This window comes from Enhydra lutris, unplaced genomic scaffold (assembly GCF_002288905.1).
Source record: "Enhydra lutris kenyoni isolate GAN:26980312 unplaced genomic scaffold, ASM228890v2 scaffoldscaffold12, whole genome shotgun sequence".
Taxonomy (NCBI): domain Eukaryota; kingdom Metazoa; phylum Chordata; class Mammalia; order Carnivora; family Mustelidae; genus Enhydra; species Enhydra lutris.
In genome coordinates this window covers 29,838,201-29,863,918 of record NW_019154096.1, presented here as the reverse complement: position 1 = coordinate 29,863,918, position 25,718 = coordinate 29,838,201, and the positions used below count along the sequence as shown (strand labels likewise).

At 38.3% G+C, this 25,718-nt stretch overlaps 1 protein-coding gene across 1 annotated transcript in view; it reads right to left on the bottom strand.

The window, feature by feature from the left end:
• Positions 1 to 25,718, bottom strand: part of LOC111144823 (leucine rich melanocyte differentiation associated) — a 1,056,167-nt gene that overhangs the window by 189,024 nt on the left and 841,425 nt on the right. The window contains exon 6 of the mRNA XM_022499322.1: positions 15,307 to 15,391. Within this exon, the coding sequence (XP_022355030.1) occupies positions 15,307 to 15,391 (85 nt within the window). The remainder of the gene's footprint in view (positions 1 to 15,306; positions 15,392 to 25,718) is intronic.

The window sequence follows — 25,718 nt, the reverse complement described above, 5'->3', positions numbered from 1 at the left end:
GTCCCCAGCTGATAACCAACATCAACCACCAAGCTTAACATTATGTGAATTCTCAGGTGATTTTAATTCCTAGACCTCAAGGCTTATACTGAAGCCTCAGATATTAAAGAGCAGGGATAAGTTGTTCCCACTGTCCTCTCTCAGAATTCCTGACCTACAGAATCTTTGAACTTAAACCACTGTCCTGTGCCACTATATGACTTCCTTGTCTCATGTGATGCTCTTTTGCTTAAATTCCACCTTGTGATATTTAGACCGTAACCCCTGCTGTAATCCCTCTTCTAGGCTTTTGTTTCAACTTCTCTGAGTCAAATTGTTTCTTTTTCTCTTATATAACACAGAGAACTGGATTTTCCTTATGAGTCAACCTGAAGGTATTTTAAACAGGTAAATTAAGCACATTTACATTTTGTTCTGATACAAGTATGATGGGTCTCAGTTCTGTCATTTTATATTTCATATGCATAGAGCTAAGTGGTTGTAACAGGTAACTTCTGTCTCTCAAAGGCTAAAAAACTTCATATTTGACCCTTTATAGAAAATGTTTGCTAATCCTTGATGTAAATCCTAATAATGACTGCAAATAATGTTCTGTGTACTACAGTCTTTATTGCTCCTTTTGGTTTTTGTTGTTATTGTTGTACATCTTATTGTTTAGGCATCTCCAAGGGAATGTGGACTAGTCTTTCCTTGCTTATTCAAGGACTGTAATGGGAATATTTTTAACCCTTTGTTCTTGTCTATGCAGGTTGCTGTATGTTTTTGGAAGATAATTTTAATCAAGTTAGAGAACTTTCCATGTTCTTATTTCTTATTTGCTAAGAGATGTGGGTAGAAGTAGTTATTAAATGTCACAAGTTTTTTTCTTTTGTGTATCTATTAATATGACCACATATAATCCCTTTTTCTTTTTAATATGTCCATATGACAAGTTTACTGATAAATTCTAATAGTAAACCAATCTTTCAATTTTGAGATAAATCCTAATGGGGCACAAGATGGTATTTTTTATTACTATATTACTAAATCTTATTGTTAGTTTCTCATGGAGGATACTTTAACCACATTTGTAAAAGATAATGACCTATAGTTTCATTTTAATGTGTGTTCATTATCTTATTTATGTCACTAATGGAATCCTAGTTAGATGAAAAGAGAAATGTTCATTGTTTTTCATTTTCTAGAATAAATTTAGGAAGTTTCTCCTCTTTGAGGGATATATGATGGTTTTTTTCAGTTTCTTCTCTAGTCTTTTTCTCTATTTAGATTTGTATTCCTCCTTGAGACAATATTGGTAATTATAATTGCCTTAAAATTGCCTGTTTTAGATTTTCAAATTTTATTGATAAAAACAGAGTTTTTATTCTTCTTATTCCTAACGTTAGATATTCATCTCTAGTTTTTCTTTAGATTTGCTAGGTTCACCTTTGAAAAAATAAACTATCTGTTGGTACTATTGATAAAGTGTATTATATATTGTTTCTATTTTATTAAATTTTAGTTTAATTCAGTCATTTCATATGGCATTGGGTTTGTTGTTGCTTAATTAAAATTTCTGGAAACTCAGCCCATTTAAAAAGATTTTTTTTTATTTCTTTTTGCATTTTTATATTTTCAAGGGAACAAAATCTTTTAATTACATTTTGGGCTACAACCCACAGTTTTTAATATACTATGGTGCTGTCACTTCCACTTCCTTTTAAAGAGTAATTTATGTTTATATTTCCTCATAAAACTAAAAGTTTCATTTCTTTCTAATTCTGGAAGTCTTATTCTTTCCTTTACCCTGCCCCAGCCCTTCCAGAAGGTCTTCCTTTTGAAGCTGATTTCTAATTTTACTGAGTTATGATCAATTAATCTGAACTGGGCAAATTATACTTGGACTCAATTTGGTGGATAGTTTTTGTGAATGTTCCATATAGTTCATAAAAGAATGTTCATTCTGTTTTCTATTTAATAAAACATCGATGTTGTGAAATTTCTGTTCTGTTAGCTGTCATTTTCTATGGAAAATATGCTAAAGTTTTCATCTGGGATTGTGACTTTGTCAAGTATTTCTAGAAGTTTTTCTTTATGTATTTCAAAGCCATGTTCATGAATTCATGTTCATGAATTTTACAGCTTCCTATTTTATCTTCTTAATTATACAAAATATCCCTCTTCATCATTTCAATCACCATCTTGAATCTTACTTTGTCTGAAATTAACATTCTTATTACTGGGTTTTGTTTCTAGCATCTAGTTTTGTGTTCTTCTCTAATCCCTGTAATTTTTTTTTTCAAACTCCTATGTTATTTTACTGTATTTGTTTCTTTAAAAAGTATTTTATTTTACATTTTCTTTTTTAGCAAGTCTGAGAGTGTTCTTTTAATTTAGTTCATCCACATTTATTATGCCTATTACATTTCTACCAACTCTTGCCACCTTACTTTACACACCCAGTTGCCCATCCTTGTTTCCTCTGGCTTGGAGATAGCTCGGCTGAGTGATTTTTGCCAGGGATGGGGACAGGCGTACAGATGGGTTGACCCATGTGACTCTCACTATGGAGGTCTAACATGTTGGCTGCTCTCAAGACCGCCAGTAGTTCCCTGCACTTAGCAAAGTCCTGAAGCTTGTCCTATATTTTTTAACTCTCTGGCATCAAAGCTGTGATGAATCTCTTTAATCTTACCCTTTTATCTCTCTTTTTTTTTTTAAAGTTTTTTTTTTAATATTTTATTTATTTATTTGACAGAGATCACAAGTAGGCAGAGAGGCAGACAGAGAGAGAGAGAGAGAGAGGGTAGCAGGCTCTTGGCTGAGCAGAGAGCCCGATGCGGGACTCGATCCCAGGACCCTGAGATCATGACCTGAGCGGAAGGCAGCGGCTTAACCCACTGAGCCACCCAGGCGCCCCCACCCTTTTATCTCTCTTGCAGAGAATCTGCATAGGTTCTGATCTTCTTTTCCAGTTAATTATTGTTTTTTTTTTTCTTTCCCCTAGAGAAAGTAGAATGTATCATTTCTATCATTTCAGTGAATGCCTTAAAAAATGGCTTCCTGCTTAAGGGACAGTAAATGGCCTATAAGATGCTAAAGTCCTGACTTCATCTATGCTCCCCCCACCACATTCCTCCTCTGCTAGATTCCTTACCCCAGCTATGCTGACACTCCAATGCCACTTTCTCAGGGGTGATCGCTCTGGCTATCAAGTCTCAAATTACCAACACACACTCCTTCATCTCTTTTGCCTACTTTTGTTTTCATCACAGTTTTTATTCTTAGTATTTATCTCTATCACACTCTATGCTGCTCTTATTTTTATCTTGATTCTTTTTCAATAGAATATAAGCTCTTTGAAGGCAAAGATTTTTGTCTGCTTTATGCATCACTCTACACCTGTGCTCAGAGCAGTGCTTGGTACATAGTTTGTGTTCAGTGGGTAGCTCTCGAATTAATAAATTTCTATGGATTCTTAAGAGGAAAAGGAGGCTTTGGACATGTTCTTTGTACTGTTGTTGTTGTTCTCGTTATGCTTTACGATCTTCCAGATACGCCACCATTTACTACCCTCCCTAACCTGGCCTCCAGGAGACTTTGGTTATTTGTACATTGTATGAAGTTCTAGAAAAATTTCAAAGGAGCAGATGAAAAAAGAGAAATAAGACACAACAAGAAACGCTTTTCTCTTGAGAAGAGGAAGAAGAAAATTTGGGGGTGAGGATGGTTATACGGATTTCTTTAATCAAAAACAAAGAAAGGGACTGCATGTTATCCTCTTTGACTATTCCTGATTGTGAGGAAATTGATGAAGTAGAGCAAGATAAATAAAGGAATAAAGAGCTAATCCACAAGAGAGAAGACTGTTTTCATTGCTCTTACACAGATGTCTGTCCTCACAACACAGGAAAGTTTTTGTCTTTGGGGGAGGGTGGGAATAAGAGTAGGGGAGCAGCAATTTAAATTGGAATCTCTAGGCAGTCTGTGTTTAGAAATTAGAATTACATTATTTTCCTGGCTCCCCACCCCCTCTTGTCTTTTAGTTGGGAAACATTTGCCCTGGAACAGCACACAGAATTTGCATTAGCATCCCTGAGGATAGAACTTTGACCCCACAGACTAAGGAAGCTACAAATGGAAAATTCCAAGTTGCTGTACTCTTTTATTTTCATGCTAATGCTTCTGCAGAGAGTATTTAAAGAAACAGATGCACAAGAATAATAAAGAGTAGAGGACTAAGAATGCCTCAGACAACAGTGGAGTTTTTTTCCAGCAAAGCCTTGTATCTTTCTGTGCTTGCACAAGTCTGGTGGGGTCAAGGTGAAACCCTGGTTTTATTTTATGAAAAAGCTAAACGAACATAAATCTAGAAAAACCCTAGGTCTGGGTTTCAAATCCTGATTGGATTTGAAAGTTGCTGCTTCACTTTACTTCCTTCAGGCTACACTGTTCCACTCACAAAGACAGATGAGTATATCCTTCAGTAAAAGCCCTTGGGTAATGATGATTTCCCAATCTCCTTCGCCAACTGACACTCAACTTCAACAATACTCATCCCTTCCTCAGATCCAACCTGGATGGCGCCCACTGTATGTTCAACCCTCTGGCTATTTCCATTGATTCCTGACAAAAAGAAAACTTTTCATCTTAGAATAACTTCATCCTGGGTATAAATTCTCGAGGGCAAGACATATCAGAGCACTATACTTTGTAAAGCCAGATAGTTTCAATACTCTTCTCTTCATATGCAAACAAATTTCTATTTTGCTTTACCATGCACATGCTTCACAGAGAAGAAGCTAATCAGAAACTTCAAATTGTCATCTCTAACCCCTGCTTTAAGATTATATCTCACACACTGCTCCTCTGGACTATGACCAGAAATTAAACAAGAACTCTATTTGGTCTCCCTCCAAGGTCTCTTTCACACCCTGAAACCACCCAGGGAGAGTTCCTCCAGGTGTGTCACCTCTACAAATGGTTTCATTCCAGGGATGTCTTTAGGCTTTTTTGTATTCAACATCCTTAGAAGCAATAAATGGGTGGAAATATGTGAGTGGAGACAGAGGGGATGGAGGACCTGTTTTGAAACTGCGTTTCTGTATCAAGGATACACTTCTCTCTCTTGTTTTGTAGGTTTATAAAAGGCGACCTTTCTATATGCCTGAGCAGAAAGAACTTAGGGATGGCCACTCCCAAGTGATATGATCAACATAGCTTTCTCATTCCAACCTATTTGCTTTCAACTTAGTTCTCACCTTTCCCCAAGGCTACCTCCCAACACTTTGTTCTTCCCTCACCAAATTTCCCTCCTCTGTACCCTTGTAGCTTGATTTCTGCTTTCTGTGTGTTGGGCCTTATTTCCAGAGTTAGATTATAGGATTCCTGAAGGCAAGAGCCCAGGGCTTCTTTTGCATCTCCTACAACCCAATCCCCAGTGCAGGGTTCCTCTCGAAAAAAAAGTGGGGGGCGGGTTTGGCTGACTGATTGAAGAAACAGAAACAGGCCCCCACAGTGACCTGAAGCATATGGAATTCTGATTAAGGGAAGTGAAGAGTCAAAAAGTCCAATATTGCACCCTTTATAAAGTACATGTATCCCATCAAATCTGAGGTTATTGGAAAAGTAACAGCCCTCTCCCCCAACCAGCCCCAACCAAAAATTTCATTAGAATGGATAAAGAACCAGAGCTGTAAATATTCATGGCTGGGAGGGGTAAGCTGGAGGACAGCCTGCTGAACTGAGCAGGTGTTCACCTCACTCAATTTCAATCCGTTTGCAGCCAACAACGTCATTGTTTGGCCTTCTTGTGCTCACCGACAGGCCATTTTTCATGATTTTACCATTTCTGGCCAAATGCAAACTTTTTAATTAAATGTACCACATGATTCCAGATGTTTGTTTATTTGTTCCAAAAAGGTTGTAAAATCTCTACATGAGGAAAAAAACCTGGGGCAGGGGTAAAGTCTTCTATAAGATACAGGGAAACAAATGAATTAGTACTGGGATGAGGAGGTGAACGCTGGGCAAAGCATTCTCAGCAGACCCATCTAGACCGAAACCATTGGCTTCTAATAGTTCTCCTTCCAGAAACCCAAGATTTGGGAATAAAATACACTGGGCACTTACTAGTTTTTTTTGAAAGAATGTAGCTCATCTTGAGCCAAAGATCGGAATGAGAACAAATTTTTGTGGCTGCTCTGCCTGCTTATTGTCTGTTTGTTCCTGTTGCTATGAGCCCCACTACATTAATCCCAGCAGCCTCCTACTTAACAGGTCAGATTAGAGTTTATGCATGAGTAATAGGGGAGCATCCCGCACTGCACGGGGGAAGCAGGAGAGCACCTACAGGCAGAGACCACAGCTTCCCATCACCATGCCAGCTTCCTCTCAGCCTTCTGTTCTCTCATAGCATCTCCAAACATAATCAGTCCCTAAGTCAGTCTATTGCATTTGCTACAAAATGTTTCTCATAATCCTACTCTTCTTTGTTCCCTCAGCCAGCCAGCCAGACACCCCAGGTCTTCATCATCAATGCTAGATTATTTCAACATTATCCTAACTGATGCTGGGCTCTCAGTTTTGGTTTCAAAAGCCAACATCAAAAAATACTTTGAGTAAGGTGGGGATGGAAATGGAAATGCATTAACTGTCCATTTACTCTGATGCCTGAGCCAGATATATCCTGTGACCAAACCATCAGCAACCTTGAACAACGATTCCATAGTGGCCATAAGGTTCCCTTTACGTTGCCCTCACCCCTGCTCCACTGGCAGTGTCCTGGACCCAGCTGTCTTCCCCATCTGTTACCAAGTTGTTTCCTAAATTACCTTTGCTAGAAACCTGCTCTTTGGAGGCAGTACAGTCTGCAGCCACATAGTCTGGTATCAAGAAATCCAAAGCTTCTAAAACTTCAATGTGATCCCACAGTGGCCTCCTCGATTCCAGACTCTTTTCTTTCCAATTCTCCCCTCCTACTGCTTGCAAATAATAATCCCATAGCACAGCTTTAAATCAAATCTAGATGTTCCTGCCTATTCAAGGCCTGCCATAATATGGATCCAGCCTACACACGTAAACCCATTTTTTACTTTTTCAAAACTGGGTCCCTTCTTCCATTCACTTCTATCTCTTCTTACCCTTGTGCTGCTTCTTTACCCATTCCCTTTTTTGGTGAGTGGAGTGGAGGTAGGGATGCCCTTCTTCTGCCCTCCATGCACTCATGACTTACTTGTCCTTTAAAGCTCAAGGCCAACATCCTCCAAACAACCATGCATGCCTGACTATACTAATCTTTACTGATTCCTATCTTTTCCAAACATTTACAGAACTTACAGCTTTTACCAAGTAAGGCAACTCTCACTTATATAATATATGATATCTAGTTTGGTTGGCATTGTTCCATTTTGGTATGTCTTCAATCAAACCATAAATTCTTAGAAGACAGATACCGTGCTCTCTCTTTCTAACTATTCCATAAACCCTAATAAGTACTTTGTACACAGTAGATTCTAAAGGTAAACCCTAACAAGTACTTTGTACGCAGTGGATTCTAAAGGCAGTGGATGCTGGGGGACTCCTAAAATGAAGGTGCTCAGAGCAATATTTGTCACTGCAAAAGTCCTATTCGGCCACGCCTCAATTCTTCACTTGCAACAGAAGGGATAAGAAACAGCCCATGACTCTGAAAGTTCAGGACATTTAGAATCTTCAATCCTGTCCGTCCCAGACTCTCCACGTTTTAAGAGAGAGGGACATGTTTTCACCTCCATTTTTTATTTGGACTGTCTTTTAGGAGAAGGGTTATTGCTTATCTTGCAGAAGTAAAGTTTGCTCCTGTTGGGAGTCCAAGACATGATTCCATTTTTCCCTCTTTGCTTTGCTTCCGAAACAGAAGAGCCAAATTCATAGCTCCTCTGTATCTTTGAGCACACAACAATTCTGCCCAAAGAGTAGAAATAAAGCAATCATGGAGACTGCAAATGAAAAATCATCCTTGGAGAAAAAAAGATAGGAAATGGACCCCTATGGATTTCAAATGCTTAAAGGAGGCTGCTTAAAGTTCCTGGCTGAAGTCCATGCCAGTCTTGGTAATAGTCTAACAGATTCATCCATCTTCAGATTCCACTTGGCTTACTCTTCCATCACTGCCACCTTCCCAGACAGCGAGCGCACACATGCACATCTATCTATATATATGCGGAAGTTTTAATCTACACGACCCTCCATTCCAATCCACCCAGCCCCGCTCGGTACAGAGTGAAGCTATTGACCCTGCAAAGCAGCAGAGAGATGAATTTGATGACCCAGACTAGAGTTTTTAAACCATTTCAGCAAGGTCTAGAATCAAAGGAAAGTACAATTTATTCAGCACTTAGTAAAGTCCTTTTACTTTGGAACAGAGCGCACACACTGAAAATAGACTCCCACTGCCACGCAGATAAAATAAACCTGTCAACCACTACTGTCAAATCACTAGTCACCTCGATTAAATAGAGGAAACTTTAGCATCTCTCAGCATCTGAGAATTCCACCAAGATTATAAGCCCATAAAAGCATTATGAAGGAAAGAAAACTAAAGTAATGGGTTCTGTTGAAATGTCATCAGAGGAAGCATTTTACATAATTAGAAAGTGCTAATAATAGCTCTGCACAAGGAACCAACACACTCTTTCCCTAGGCAGCCAGGGCAAAGCCACGGCATGGAATCTGAAAGAGGGGAGCTGAGGCCGTGCACTTATCTAGCAGGACCTGAAGAAGAAAGATGTCCCTGTCAGCAGCAAGGACGCCATCCTAGCCGATTGCTAAAGTGATTTTTTTTTTCTTATTTCTTCTCCCTCCCTCTCTCTTCCACAGATTTTAATATACTTTCTATGGAGAAAAGTTGGATCCGCCATACTTCTGTGAACCTTCAATGACTCAGTGATGTTTTCTGAGAAATCATCTGAGAGTTAGCTCCTTTGAAAAGATAATCAAAATATTTTGGAAGACAGAAAGCAAGAAATAAGCAGGTTGCTTTAGTCATAGGGCCTGATCTTAGGTGGGAAGTCCTTGGCAAAGTCACCATAGCCATCAGATTGCTTATTTCGTCTTTTTCAATGATCAGTGAGAACAAAGAACAATAGGCAGAAAGACACCTTGATGCTAAACTAGTAAGATAGCCTAAACAACTGTATCTATTTTCATTGAGTCTATGCTATTATTCTGTGTAGATTTTGCTTATAATGATCAAACCTACTTAGCTTTCAACATGTGATATACATAGTAAGCCTTCTATTTTCCCTACGGGTTGACATGGCAAGATGGTACGACTATTAAAAAAAAAAATTAAGTTGTCTGAAAGAGACAGATTGCCTCCAAATCATCTAAGCCTAAAACAAATTGTGATGAGCAGTCTGGTTATCTAGCAGCCCCATCTTGAGCCCTCCCGAAAGTATTCTGCTCATTGGCATACGGTTTTTCTGGGCAACATCTCCCCATCCCAAACATCTTTGCCTACATTGCCACGTCTTCTTCACACACATCCATTAATTTTCCTCTTCTTCATTTCAGTTTGGCTTATTTAAATAGTTGAAGCAAAACACTCTGTATTTATGGCTTCTGTGAAAATGTATTTTATGATATCTCATGCTAAAACTGCTTAAAAAATAAAAATAAAAAATGCCTGCAGTTTTTCTTCCCTTCTTTTTCTTCTTGTTTGGATGGCACACATTGAGCTGCTTCATGGAGATATACAGAAAAATCAATTCCTAAGCATAAAATGCAACTCATATTAAGGAAACTGCAAACGATAACTAATTATGATGAGTTGCTATGTAAATCATTCTATGACAGTCCCAGCAATCAATTTCAAACACAAATAGACCAAGCCCTTGCTGGAGAAGGGGATGAGCACCTAACAAGTGTACGAAAAATAATGGTAAGGCTGCCAAGGATAGGTGGAAGGAGGATGGCTACAATCTCCAAGCAAGTTTCCATAGATTTCCTTTCAACTTCCTTCCTTCTTTCTTTCATACATCTAAAGTCTGATGTTTAATATGACCAGGTAAGGATGGCATACCCTCAAGACTGTATAAGCATCAGAGAAAAAAAATAGTAATTCAGGGACATTCACTAGGCTTGCAATTACTTTGTAAAATGTGCACACAAATGCACTGGAATGGGATCCCTCTGTGTGATCACTACTCGCAAAGTCGGGTCACTGCTTGTTATCACCTGGCATCACCACCACCCTCTTCTAAGGCTTTCTCTGCAGCTCAGAGGAGGAACTAGAAACTGCATTTCTGAGACTTCCCTTGGCATGTGGTTCTAGGTTAGAACGAGGCAAAGAGAGACCCTGGAGTATGACTTAGAAATCCAGAGAGAAAGAGGAACAAGGCAATGCCTGGGTAGATCTAACATTTGAAGCAGTGTCCAAGCGGACTTCTTAAGAATCACTCCCACATGACTGCTGCAGATGGAAAACATCAGTAGGAGGTGCCCAGGTGTTTCTGAGACGTGCAGAAACTTCAGCAAGCTCTTGAGAATCACTAGCCTCCTTACAAGGTTTGGATTCTGGGTGGGGTCCTCCCTGACTGGACCAGCCTCCTGCTCATTCCTTACACTAAACCCCCTCATCATGTGAATCCATAGTGGGTCTTCTATTTTCCCTATCTGAATTCAGAGTGATGTGATAGTATCTTCCGTTTTGGTTTTTCAAACGGTCTCTGTTCTTGAATTTGTAGATTTGTAATTTAAAATAAGGGAGAGAAAGAGAGTAACAGACAATTCTTTTGACAGAAGAGGTAAGGTCGCTATACTTCACTGCAGTCTTAGCAAAGGCTGTAGAAATTCACCCCGGGCAGTGGACATTTCCAGGCCATTTCTCTGCCTGTACTTCCTTCTTCCATCTAGCACAATGCCAGAGTCAGTCCTGCATTTGCTTCATATGTCCTATGTCAAGGACAAATGTCAGGGATGGTCTGGGAATCAAGGACACAGAAATCTGTGTGTTTGTTTTTTATCTTGCCTCTGTCACCAAGTGACTAAGTCTCCCCCAGCAATTCTTGATGCTTTCCTCTGTTAAATGGAAATAGTAATACCTACCCTCCCTCCTTTATATGGTTGTCTTGAGGATGATATGGTCAACTCACTAAATAGAAATGTTCTCCCCAAAAGATGCAGTGGTTTACTTAAATGCAAATCCCATTTCTAATAGGTACCAGATAAAGAGTGGCAATACCTGATATGCAGGTATATGTTCTATGCACATAACATATATATATATTTTTTAAAGATTTTATTTATTTATTTGACAGAGAGATCACAAGCAGGCAGAGAGGCAGGCAGAGAGAGGGGAGGAAGCAGGCTCCCCTAGAGAGCAGAGAGCCCGATGCGGGGCTCGATCCCAGGACTCTGAGATCGTGACCTGAGCCGAAGGCAGCGGCTTAACCCACTGAGCCACCCAGGCGCCCCTATGCACATAACATATTTAAAGAAACATTTCTCCAATAAACACTCCAATGCTCCTTCTAATGTGGATACCCAGAGGATATAGTAAGCAGACCACCACTAGGTAATAACTGAGATTCCTGACACAGCCCCATGGCCCCAGTAGACTTCAAAGACATGTTTAGACCTAGAGCAGAATTCTCAGAGAGATTTCAGGTGCACCATTCTAAAACCACATCTATACCACTGCCTGCACCTTATGGCAGAGTCCAGCCCTTTCTTTGAGAGCTGTTACAAGTAAAATAATCCCCTTAGTTGCTTCAATTCATCCTATTTCTTTCCTACCATCAAAACACCAGAGTTTAAAAATTATGACATTATGACATCAAAATTATTATCTACTTGGAAATTATACAATGTGGCTAAATGCCGTCGGACAATGAATCAATACATATGGGCCCAACCATGGTAATTGGGGTTTATGAAAGCAATAGGGTTGAGGTCTGAGGTCCACAGGGCTGGCCTTTCCTTCCCCTATCACTCAATCCCAAAGGAAGATGGGTCTCCTTTCTCAGACACAATTAAATTATCTTACAGAGGCATCTAAATTACTGACTTTTCCCTGGGCTTCTACCATTCATCCTTTACTGAACAAATATTTCTTGAGCTCCTAAAAAGCAGGAGGCCCTGTGCCAGGCATTGCAGGTATAGTGGTGAGCAAACAGATACACTATCTTCCATTGTCTCCAATAGCTTACAGCCTGTCCAGGAAGACACTGGAAAATAAAGCCTGAAAAATGAACACTGACCTAATATAAATGTGTGGGGTGGGATCAGAAAAGTATCCCTTACAGCTGTGATAGTTAGGCTGATGCCTGAAGGACACACAGGAGTCAGTGATGTGCAAGAGAAGAAAGATGAGACTCTTTACTCCCTTTAGGGAGCTTTCACTTATGACGAGTTCAAGACCTACGAATACTTGACCTCTTTCACACAAAGCAGAATATAAAAAATTGCACTAAGGAGATAGAAACACATATTAGAAGCACCTCAGGAAGGGGACAAATCAATATGGAAAAAAATTCATACAAGAAGTCAAAAAGTATTGTGTATTATTCTCCCTACAATGCATGGGTTAACTGTAAATTATGGATGGAAAAACAAGAGTCTCCCATTTCCTGATAATTATTCTGGGCCCAGATTTCCTTTGCATTTGAATCTACAGTCCTTAAGACATGAATCTTGGGTCTATCATACTCGACATTGGAAGTAACATAAAAGGACAAGTAAAGGGAAAATGGCATGTATAGAAAAATAGCAATTTGCACATGAACTACTGCCCACTGGTTTATGTAGTTGTTGGTGCGGAATAAAAAGAGATTGGGAACTGGATGAATCAAAAAATTATTTGCAAATAGAACTTCCACTTAAGATTTTTTTAGACCACGTTTCAGACATCATGGAGGATTTCACTTGGGCAAGAACTGATGTAATTTGCCTTCACAATGTGAAAGAGCCTCTCTGGATAAGCATTTGTAAGCACTTTCCATAAAGGTATTGATAAATGATAGTCAAATAGTTTGGTGACTTATACGATCAAAAATTTAGAATAATTTCTCTAACTTTAATATAAAAAACAAGGTGGTAATGGGGCACCCAGGTGGCTCAGTCAGTTGAACGTCCAACTCTTGGTTTCAACTCAGGTCTTATCTCATGGATCGTGAGATGGAGCCTGCATTGGGTTCTGAACTCAGTTGAAGATTTTCTCCCTCTGTCCCTCTCCCCACTAATGTGCACTCTTTCTTTCTCTCTCTAAAATAAATATATACATCTTTAAAAAAAAAAAAGTAAGGTGGCATTAAGCAGTTTCATTCTGGATGCCTAAAAATTGGGCTTTCCCCACTTGCTATCATATGGTTCATGCCAAGCTAAAAAGATCAGTGTCGTCTCTTCCCTACATGGATCAGTCCTATAATAATTCAACCTAAATGAACTTCTTTGGCTCTCTCTTTAGTGATGTCCGCATGACCACAGGCCCAAAGACCTATCTATCATTTCATGATGCTGACTTGCCTTTTTTCACTCTCAGGTCCTTAGCGTTGATCAAGCAACCAGAGCATCAAATTTATAGGTGCATTTCTCAGTAAAATTGAGATATCTGTTGCTGGGTCTTTTCAACAGCAATGTTCCCATTGATACTGGGTTCTGATGTCATTGAACGGCACTTGTTTTAATTCCAAACCCTTGACCATTTTTTCATATTCCAAATATTCTCAACATATCTTCAAAACTTATATTCTTAAATTCCATTACTCTAAGATTCAGATTTCTTATTTTACCATTACATTGACAAATGATCTTCGTCCTATTATGGAGGCTTATCATTGATCTGATCATGTCCTTCTGTTGTGAAATCTCAATTTCATGGCTAGATCAACTTTTATAAGTAGGCTTAAGGGTTCTGAGCCTTCAGTTCCTTTGTAGTATATTGAATGGGTTATAGATTAAAAATACCTTTATTCAAATATAAGAAACCACTAAATAAATCCATGAGGATATAACACTGGATTGAATTTGTTATTCTGTCTAGATGTGGTATTATTATTTACCTAGGGGTACTCCCCTCCCCTCTCAAAAAAAAATCTCTACAGGAATATGTTTGATACTTCCATAAGGACATTCAGTGAAGGAGATCTATACATGCCCCTCAAAATATAGCACGTTAGCAGCTAATCGTTCTACCTGCCTTTGAGCAAAGTTGATTTTCACAAAACTGACCCTTAATGAACAGAATCATAATTGAACCAAAATATATGTAAACACAGAAAAGTTCTACTGTGCTGAGACATCAAATAGGCAACTGTGATGTCCAAATCACAGACATCTGGAATCCTGCATCATACTCTTGATTATTTCCTGCAAAACAGGAGTGTGCCGTTTGCCCAGAGCCCACAGGTCTTCTCTGAGCGCTAACTTCATCACTTTCTGAGCCTCTCTACAGCCTTTGTTTCTACCCACCCAGCCTACAACGTAGTTGGCATGACAGACCTGGGACAGTACTTCCTCTGTGTTCCCTAAATGTATGAGGGGAATTTCCTGCTTGTGGAAATACTATTTAAGTATGGAATGCCCTCAAATGAAGCCTGTTCTTACCATTAGAGGGTAGATTCACAATTAAGAAACATGGCTGTCGTCATAACGGGATAAAATAAACAAGTTATACTGTATGGCTCTACCTGTCCGTCTAGTTCCAACAAAGGTGACCATACAGTCCTTGGTCTAAGCAACCAGCTTAGGAAAAAGGCAGTTTTAAATTATATTCCATGCAAACTCTAGAGATGACAATAGGAATTCAAGGCTTTGGAAACACTGAGCAAACCAAATTAATATTTTGGAGATCAGATAATTTAAGGAAAACTGTGCACTGACCCTCTTCAATGTTGCTAGGCAAACTGGAATTCTTTTTAGCTGTAATGTAGAGTTCATTCATTTTGAAATTACAGATTTCAACTATACTACTCCCCAAACAATGATACTTTTTACAAATATTAGTGAGTTTCCCAATTGTCTCCATCACTTTTACTGTAGGTAATGATCTACTTAGCAATTTTTAAGTACTATAATCTCTTTACTTAAAGCAAAAAAAGAAAAAAAATCAAATCATAAAATAATATTATAGCATGGATTTATTTGCCTTCCCAGTAGACCACCACTAAATTCTGTTTAATATGAGTTAAAATCGCTAGGCTTGACAGGTATGGTTTTCTCATCAAGGACTTGAAAAGCACTGTGTTCCTTCTAAAGTGCCAAGACAGCAATAATGAGCCCAGAGTTCTGCATAGCCAAGTGTCCCTCCCTGCAACCACTAAGAGCAATAAAAAGCCAAGTTCCTACCTCGGTGATTGGTGAGATCTCTCGAAGCAGCAGGCAGGGGTGTATAGTGGTTCTCTGGAGAAGCTGTGATGCGGTCGCTGGAAGCCTGTGTAATAAAAGAAAATGTCAACATGAAGTAACACCAAACGCTAAATGTCTTTATTTACCAAACATGCCTCCTAGGGATCTGGGCCTGGAAGAAATATTATCAACCAAGGCTCTCCTTTGGAAGCAGGAGTTGTCTGTGCAGAGATAATGTTCTGGCAAGAGTAGGGTGGCATCCAAATCTTCAAGAAGCCTTGTTACAGGTGGAAGGGCCCTGAGACAAGGGGACCATTTATTTCATGAACCGAAAGGAGGAAGAAAAGGAAAAGGCCAGAAATGGTATAGAGTTTTAGGGTTCTGTCACAGGCTTTCTTCCAGTACTTCTCACGATTAAATGTTAACGACAAGTGGATTTCTCTGGAAACCAGGGAGGACGCTGAGCTTTGTCCTAGGGTGGACGGGGAAAAACAGGGCTGGTTTGTGTGGGCCCCGTCACACAGAGACACATAGAAGCTGAGGGCTCAAGCAGTAGAAAGGGACCATCCTGAAGGATATAAACCACTGTGTATCTTGCAGTTGGGGTTCTGGCTAAGCTTAACCACGACATTGAAAAATTCATCTAAAATTTGGGATGTAGTGGTTATCAATAAAATTTTGCCATTCCAACACCTCAAAGAAAATGATATGAAATATACCTTGAAGATGATTTTTTATTGTACGCAAACAGCTCTTTAACCATCAAACTATATACAGTGTGACCCGTATGTATAAGTGGTGCTATCTTTCTTTCTCCTCAGCTCTACAGCCATGGGGGATGAGGCCAGGAACAAAGGACTACAGCTATGGGGTCAGTTATCTCTCAGAAACAATGACCAGTCTGTCACATTCAGAGTGTGGCTGCTTATAGCAAAAAGCATCACCACTGCAATTCTTACTGAGACTTCTGAATCAAATACTATTTTTTTTTAAATATCCAAAAAAGAACATCTGCTAGGATCAAAATCCTAAGCTTACAACCTTTCCAAGCTTCAAGAAAAAGTAAATTTCATTAATGCTACATTTTTCTTTCTGGAATAGGAAATACATTCTATGGGATATATTTGCCCTGCTAGGAGCAGGCCTTTTTCTCCAAAGAGATTATCTACATTAGAGGAATCAAAACTAAGTAGGAGATTAAACCTACTTGCTAGAAAAACCCTTTAAACCCTGCGTCTGACATTTGAGATGTTTGATTAAGCAGCTTTCACTGGAGACTTACAAAAAGAGTTCTGAATGGGGCAGAGTCAGAAGCTCTGTCCCTAAGGTGGAGACAGACTTCAGGTAGCATTACTTCACTCCAGCTCCAAGGGAAATATGTGGTGTTTAAAGCTTGATCCAAGGGTATTGGGTCCAGAAAGATAAAAGTTCAGTCACTAAGAAAATTGTTTTAAAAAAGTAGACAAGACTTGCTAGATACTACACCATCAGATATTTAGGATGCTGCAAGAACATAATAGAGTCAGAAATTAGATTAAATTTCAAATACTAAATTCACCACACGTCCCTCCATTTGGCAGTTAGGGTCTCCTGTAATCTCCACGTTATAAATGAGACACAGTGACAGTGTTCTAAATATGGCACCTAGTCAATGCTTCTGGCAGGATATATGGGGCAAAGTAATAGGGGCTGTCCTTCCACAGATCTACCATTCTTCCTTAGTAGAAGGCCATAGTTTCTCTCTCTGTCAGTGTTTCTATTCCACCTCAATGCTAAAAAGGCCTACGATTCCAGTATGAGTTTTAGGTTGCTATATTGTGATATTTCTTAGTGCATTTAATCTCAATTTGGGCTGTTGACAATTTGATGACAGCTTTTCCTAAAATTACTGGAAGAAACTACCTTTCAGCAAATACCTCTGACTGGGCAAAACATTAGAGCTTTATAACCAAGAGTAAAATAGCTATTTACTTTTATTTCCAGTGGTAGTCAAAGCAAAACTGGTATGGCTCGAGTTCTGTTTCGCAGTCATCATTCTATGCCTAGCGTTTAATTACTTTTCTGCTCAGTGTCCATTTATAAACTTGAATCATGGAAACAAATCCAGGAAAAGAACAATTCTGCAAAGGGTGCCTTTCAGTTGGAACTTCTATGGCTGGATGTTTAGGGAAACTACTACAAATTAAGATTCTAACTATTAGTTCTTTGACTTGGTTCTTATCAAAATGAAGTCCATGTGATCTTTTCAATTTGTTCCCTGAATATTATGCTTGCAGGCACAATTAAGAAAAGCATGATTATCATATGGAACAAATGGACAAGGCAATGTCTTCAACTTGCACACTACTTGCCCCCAAATAAAGAACTTCCTTGGAACTCCAGTGCCACAATTGGTAGGCATGCATTACTAATACAACAGCGTGAGCAGGGCAAAATAAAGAACTTCTCTTGAATATGAAGCAACATACCCATAGTATATCAAGTATGAGATGATAGAAATATAACTGGAAAAACTTAAAACATGTTTTCTTTTACCTGGATTAAGACAATATACCTAAAATGGGAATAGGGAAATTTGGGTAAATCTGAATCTTTAGAACCACAAATCCTTTCAGATCCTTGAGTCCTTGCCAAATCTCCTAACTATCTATGGCAGAGAATTATACTTTTACATTGTACTTTTTAAATCACTCCTGTCCGAAGATATTTGTAACGTCTACAATAAAATATTAGCATCCAGAATATGTATGTCCCTAAATAATTAAAAATACAATAGAAAAATGGACAATGGAAGTGTCAGGAAATCCAAAGGAGAGAAAACCCGAGTGGTCAATGAATGAAAGAGAAGATGGTCAAATTCACTAGTCTGAAGAGCAATGCATATTAAAACAAGACACAATTTTTCCGCTTGCCATATTGGCAAACTTTCAAGTCTTGTAACAAGCGCCAAGGAGAATAAAGAGAAAGAACTTTTATCCTCTTGTTCCTTGCCATCGGGAATGGAGACTCGTTCAACTACTTTGGAGAGTAATTTAGCAATATCTAATAAAATTGAAAATCGGTACAGCAACTCCATTTCAAAAGTATACACTAAAAATTTCACTCAGGTCTATGAAGTAGAACATAAAACAGGGTTTATTGCATGATTATTTAGAACAGAATAAATTGGAAGTAGTTCAAATGCCTGTCAATGAGAAAATGGATAAATAAAATGTTATAAATTCATATGACAGAATAATATTTAGCATTTAAAAGTAATAAACCTGATTTAGGTATCTCAACTTGAATAGGTCTAAAATTTTAATACAGAGTGAAAATACAAGTTGCAAAATGATAAATGTGGTATAATATTTATATATGTGTAGTTCTTTGACATCATGTTTGTATGGAAACATCTAAAAATTATACAAGTTAAACACTATATTCATGAAAATGGTTGTCTCTGCCAGAAGACAGAGTAATAGGACCGGGACTAACAGGGTGGGAGGACCTTCAAGTATATATAAAAGATTTATTTATTTTATTTAAAGACAAGGCTTAGAAACAAATATGTCAAAATATTAGAAAATACAAATTCTGTCCCTTGCCATTGGCAAGGTAATTACGTGTTCATTATTTTTCAACTTTTCCGCATTTTTGAAATTTCTCAAAATTAAACAAAAAAATTGAAAAAGAAAAACAAGATTCCTGTGTCCTCTCTGATCCATACTATCCTATATTTATATGAACCCATAAGAAGAGGAAATTTCTTCTAACGACTTCTCAGCACTTGCACAGCATGGATTAAGGCCACTTATGGTTGTTTTTTTGCAATGAAATATCCCATTTCTGTTTTTCCTAAGGCTGCTGAGTGTGACAATAGATTGGAAAAAGCTGCTAAATAATAGTAAATATGTTATCCCCTTCACACCAAGGCTTGAAATGCTCATGCCAGCCTGGTAAGTCCTTCTGCCTAAGATTTGTCAAAGTATACTAAAGATTTCTGTCCTCTTTCCCTACTCACAATTAGGGAGTTCCTGATAATTTTTTAAACTCACATCAGTAATGATAATAGTCATGAATATACTGCACACTGCAATTTCCATAATGCAGGAAGGAAGGGAGAACTTTGGCAACCTCACTGGAAAAGAGTCAATGGAAGTATAGTACACTCCATAAGAGACTTGCAAAGTGAGAATTTCACTCAGTGGTTGCAGGAAACAAATGTCTTCAGAGGAGTATGTAAAATTCAAGTCCCTTCCCCCTGAGTGCATTCCATGGAAACCTGCATTCCAGTGGATATTTCTGAACATCATGGATGCCCTGAAGGAATATGATACAGACCACAGGAGGAGCGATTTGGCAGGCTTCAAAACAAGAAGGGGGCAGCTACAAAGTTGTTTAATAGCCATAAATCTCTTACTATTTTTCGCAAAATACCATCTAAGACCACATCTCTACAACTCATTCCCCATTACTCAGCTCAAGTGGAGTGCTTTGGCATGCTCACTCACCCTTAAATCATACACAGCATAAAGTGATCCTGGGTCTGGGAAATTTGTCAGCCTCCTTCAAGTAAAAGCAATCTTCACTTTTCATCACAACTCATTCCCTGAAACTGTGGTATAAAGCTGACTCTTCTAAAAACATTTATTTTCTTTCATAAGAAAAAGCATCACTCATTTAGTTATCATGTATTTAATAACCACCTACTATATGCCAAGCCCTGTGCTGAGAATACCAAGAAAAATAAAATGAAGGCTTTGGTTGCATTCCTGACCCATCAAAAAAAGAAAAAATAAAGGATAACCATGATTAATACTACTTATTAAGAGTCACCGACTGGTAGCATGACCCCCCATACTCTGTATTATCATGGAAATTTGTCCCTGACCACTATCATGACACATGAAGACATGAAACAGTGATTATGTTCTTGTTTGTTTCTTATTCATCCTAAGAGAGAGCTTTCAAGATTAACTGTATTAACTTTCCAAGATTAACTATACTATTAACCCTTGTACCCAACATGCTGCCAGAAATATAGGAAGAAGTCAGTGCATGGTGACTGAATGAATAAAAAATTTTAATGTCAAAGATAAAATGGACTATACAATGATTATAATTCAACACAACACGTGTGAGCCACGTTGCCAGAATCAAAGGTGAAAATTTGCCATGACCTGAAAGATTAAGTTAGAAGCCAAAGAACCCACCACAGAAGGAGACTCCTGAACTGCTCCCAGGTGAAAGCACCATGCTTTTCATTGTGAAGTAAGACAGAAAGTCTCATGACAGACACATTGGGTTGGGGACAGCAGAGGATCTGCGAAACCTGCTCCTTTCTCTTCTGGGAAAAGCACACGGGAATGGGGTGGAGGAATCAGCTGTGTTTGGAGACTCCCAATGGGGCCAAGCACCAGAGACTGAAACACTCAGTCACAGGCTGGATGAGCACAGAGTGCGGCCACAGACCAGAGAGGTGGGAGGGATTGACTGCTTTTATCTGAGAGTGCACTGAGGAATGGGACTCCGAGCTCTTGGCTCCTCCAGGCTGGAGATTGGGAGGCCACCACTTTCATTCTACTCCTCCAAAGCTCTACAGAAAGCATTCAGGCAATAAAAGCTCCCAGAGTGAACTCAAGCAGATTACTTAGTGGGCCCCTGGCAAGGGTGGTGCAATTCCATCTCAGGCAAAGACATTTGTGAATCACTGCAACAGGCCCCGCCCCCAGAAGAACAGCAAGAACACCCAGCCAAGACCAAGTTCACAGATCAATGAGAACTGCAAAACTCCAGAGCTTGCAGAATGCAACACATAGAATTCATGGATTTTTCCCCATGATTCTTTAGTCTTCCAAAGTTAAATTTCTTAAATTTTATTTTTTTCTTGTTCTATTTAAAAAAAATTATCTTATCTATTTGAACCTGTTTAAACTATTTTATCTTATCAATACCTTTTTAAAAAACCTTTTTAAATTTTCATTGTTATAGTCATATTCTGACTTATTTTCTCTATACATATAGGATTTTCTTTCTTTAAAATTTGGGGTACAGTTTCTTCTAAGAGATCAAAATACACCCTAAATCTAGTGCATGGCTTTGTTCTAGTCTCCAGCCTGATCACATTCTTTCCTCTTCTTTTTTTCAACCAACTTCTTATCTTATCAATTCCTTTTCTAGAATCTTTTTAAATTTTCATCTTTATGGTCATATTCCATCCCTTCACCATGTTTACCCTTATTTTTGTATCTATAAGTTTTCCTTTCTTTAAAATTTGGGGAGGCAGGGATGCCTAGGTGGCTCAGTGGGTTAAGCCTTAAGCAGAGCCTTCAAGTCAGGTGATGATCCCAGGATCCTGGGATCAAGCCCTGCATCAGGCTCTGTGCTCAGGAGGGGGGTCTGCTTCCCCCTCCCCCTCTGCCTGCTTCTCTGTCTACTTGTGATCTCTCTCTCTCTCTGTCAAATAAATAAAATCTTTAAAATTTGGGGAGGAGTTTCTTCTAACAGACCAAAATACACCCAAAATCGAGTTTGTGGCCCTGTTCTATTCATTATATATATATATATATAAAATATAATTTTTCAATCAAATATTATAAAATAATAAAATATTTTTAATTTATATATATAAAATATAAATATTAAATATATATATATTCCCCCCTTTCTTCTCCCCCCCTTTCGAGTCTCTTCTGATTTGGTTAGTGTATATTTTTCTGGGGCCATTTTTATCCTTTTAGTATTTTGTTCTCTCATTCATCTATTCTTTTCTGGATGAAATGACAAGGCAGAAAAACTCACCTCAAAAAAAAAAAAAAGAACAAAAGGTACTACCAATGGCTAGGGACCTAATCAATATGGACATTAGTAAGATGTCAGAATTAGAGTTCAGAATGACAATTATCAAAGTGCTATGTGTGCTTGAAAAAAGCATGGAAGATACTAGAGAATCCCTTTCTGGAGAAATAAAATCCCTTTCTGGAGAAATGAAGGAACTAAAATCTAACCAAGATGAAATAAAAAAGTGCTTAATGAGGTATAATAAAAAAATGGAGGCTCTTAGTGGTAGGATAGATAAGGCAGAAGAGAGAATTAATAATATAGAAGACCAAATGATGGAGAATGAAGAAGTTGAGTAAAAGAGAGATAAACAATTACTGGACCATGAGGGGAGAATTCGAGAGATAAGTGATACCATAAGATGAAACGATACTAGAATAATTGGGATCCCAGAAAAAGAAGAAACAGTGAGAGGGGCAGAAGATATATTGGAGCAAATTATAGCAGAGAATTTCCCTAATTTGGTGAGGAAAAAGCATCAAAATCCAGGAGCACAGAGAATTTCCCTCAAAATCAATAAAAATAGGTCAACACCCCATCATCTAATAGTAAAACTTACAAGTCTCAATGACAAAGAGAAAATCCTGAACACACTTTGGAACAAGAGCTCTGTAATCTACAGTGGTAGAAGTATTAGATTGGCAGCAGACCTATCCACAGAGATGTGGCAGGCCAGAAAGGACTGGCATCCTATATTCAGAGCACTAAATGAGAAAATCATTCAGCCAAGAATACTATATCCAGCTAGGCTATCATGAGCGATTTAAAAAAGCTTCCAGGACAAACAAAAACTAAAAGAATTTGCAAACACCAAACATCCCTACAGAAAATATTGAAAGGGGTCCTCTAACCTAAGAGAGAGCCTAAAAGTAACAGGCCAGAAAGGAACAGAGACAATATACAGTAACAGTCCCCTTACAGTCAGTATATGACACTAAATTCATATCTTTCAGTAGTTACCCTGAATGTAAATGGGCTAAATGTCCCATTCAAAAGACACAGGGTATCACAATGGATTAAAAACAAACAAACAAACAAACAAAAAACCAACTGATATGCTGTCTGCAACAAACTCATTTTAGACCCAAAGACACCTTCAGATTTAATGTGAGGGGTGGAAAACAATTTACCATACTAATGGACATCGAAAGAAAACTGGGTGGCAATCCTTATACCAGATAAATTAGATTTTAAGCCAAAGACTATAATGAGAAATGAGGAAGGACACTATATCATACCCAAAGGATCTGTCCAACAAGATCTAACAATTTTAAATATCTATGCCCCTAACATGGGAGCAGCCAACTCTATAAACCAATTAATAACAAAATCAAAAAAACACATCAAGAATAATACAATAATAGTAGGAGACTTTAACAGCCCCCTCACTGACATGGACAGATCATCCAAGCAGAAGATCAACAAGGAAAAAAAGGCCTTAAATGACACAGTGGGCATCTGTGGAGGACTTCACAGTTATATTCAGAACATTCCAACCCAAAGCAACAGAATACACATTCTTCTCTAGTGCACATGGAATATTCTCCAGAATAGATCACATCCTGGGTCACAAACCAGGTCTCAACCAGTACCAAAAGACTGCGATCCTTCCCTGCATATTTTCAGACCACAATGCTCTGAAGCTAGAACTCAATCACAAGAGGAAAGTTGGAAAGAACTCAAATACATGGAAGCTAAAGAGCATCCTGCTAAAGAATGAATGGGTCAACCAGGAAATTAAGGAAGAATTAAAAAATTCATGGAAACAAATGAACACACAACTGTTCAAAATCTTTGGGACACAGCAAAGGTGGTACTAAGATGAAAGTATACAGCAAAACAAGCCTTTCACAAGAAATAAGAAATGTCTCAAGTACACAACCTAGCCCTACACCTAAAGGAGCTAGAGAAAGAAGACCAAAGAAAGCCTAAACCCAGCAGAAGAAGACAAATAATAAAGATCAGAGTAGAAATCAATGAAATAGAAACCAAAAGAACAGTAGAATAAATCAACAAATCTAGGAGCTGGTTCTTTGAAAGAATTAATAAGATTGATAAACCCCTGGCCAGACTTATCAAAAAGAAAACAGAAAGGACCCAAATTAATAGAATCATGAATGAAAGAAGAGAGATCACAACCAATACCAAAGAAATACAAACAATTAGAAGAACATATTATAAGCAACTATATGCCAGCAAATTTGGCAATCTGGAAGAAATGGATGCATTCCTAGAGACATATAAACTACCAAAACTGAACCAGGAAGAAATAGAAAACCTGAACAGACCCATAACCATTAAGGAGATTGAAGCAGTCATCAAAAATCTCCCAACAAACAAGAGCCCAGGGCCAGATGGCTTTGCAGGTAAATTCTACCAAACTTTTAAAGAATTAATACTATTCTCCTGAAACTCTTCCAAAAAATAGAAATGGAAGGAAAACTTCCATTCCAAACTCATTTTATGAGGCCAGCATTACCTTGATCTCAAAGCCAGACAAAGACCGCACCAAAAAGAATTACAGACCAATATCTCTGATGAACATAGATGCCAAAATTCTCACCAAAATACTAGCCAATAGAATCCAACAGTACATTATAAGGATTATTCACCAAGACCAAGTGGGATTTATTCCTGGGCTGCAACATCTGTAAATCAATCAATGTGATATAATACATTAATAAAGGAAAGAACAAGAACCATATGATACTCTCAATAGATGTTGAAAAAGCATTCGACAAAACACAACATCCTTTCTTGATCAAAACTCCTCACAGTGTAGGGATAGTGAGTACAAACCTCAATATCATAAAGGCCATTTATGAAAAACCCTCAGAGAATATCATTCTCAATGGGGAAAACTGAGAGCTCTTCCCCTAAGTTCAGGAACATGGCAGGACTGTCTACTATCACTTCTGTTGTTCGACATAGTAGTAGAAGATCTAGCCTCAGCAATCAGACAACAAAAAGAAATTAAAGGCATCCAAATCAGCAAAGAAGAAGTCAAACCCTCACTCTTTGCAGATTATATGATACTTTATGTGGAAAACCCAAAAGACTCCACTCCAAAACTCCTAGAACTCATATAAGAATTCAGGAAAGTGTCAAGATATAAAATCAGTTGCATTTTTATACAGCAACAGCAAGACAGAAGAAAGAGAAATTAAGGAGTCGATCCCATTTACAACTGCACCCAAAACTGTAACATATCTGGGAATAAACCTAACCAAAGAGGCAAAGAATCTGTACTCAGAAAACTATAAAGTACTCATGAAAGAAATTGAGAAAGACACATAGAAATGGAAAAACGTTCCATGCTCATAGATTGGAAGAACAAATATTGTGAAAATGTCTATGCTACCTAGAATAATCTACACATTTAATGTAATCCCTATCAAAATACCATCAATTTTTTTCAAAGAAATGGTAAAAATAATCCTAAAATTTATAGGGAACCAGAAAAGACCCCAGATAGCCAGAGGAATGCTGAAACAGAAAACCAAAGTTGGCGGCATCACAATTCCAGACTTCAAGCTCTATTACAAAGCTGTCATCATCAAGACAGTATGGTACTGGCACAAAAACAGACG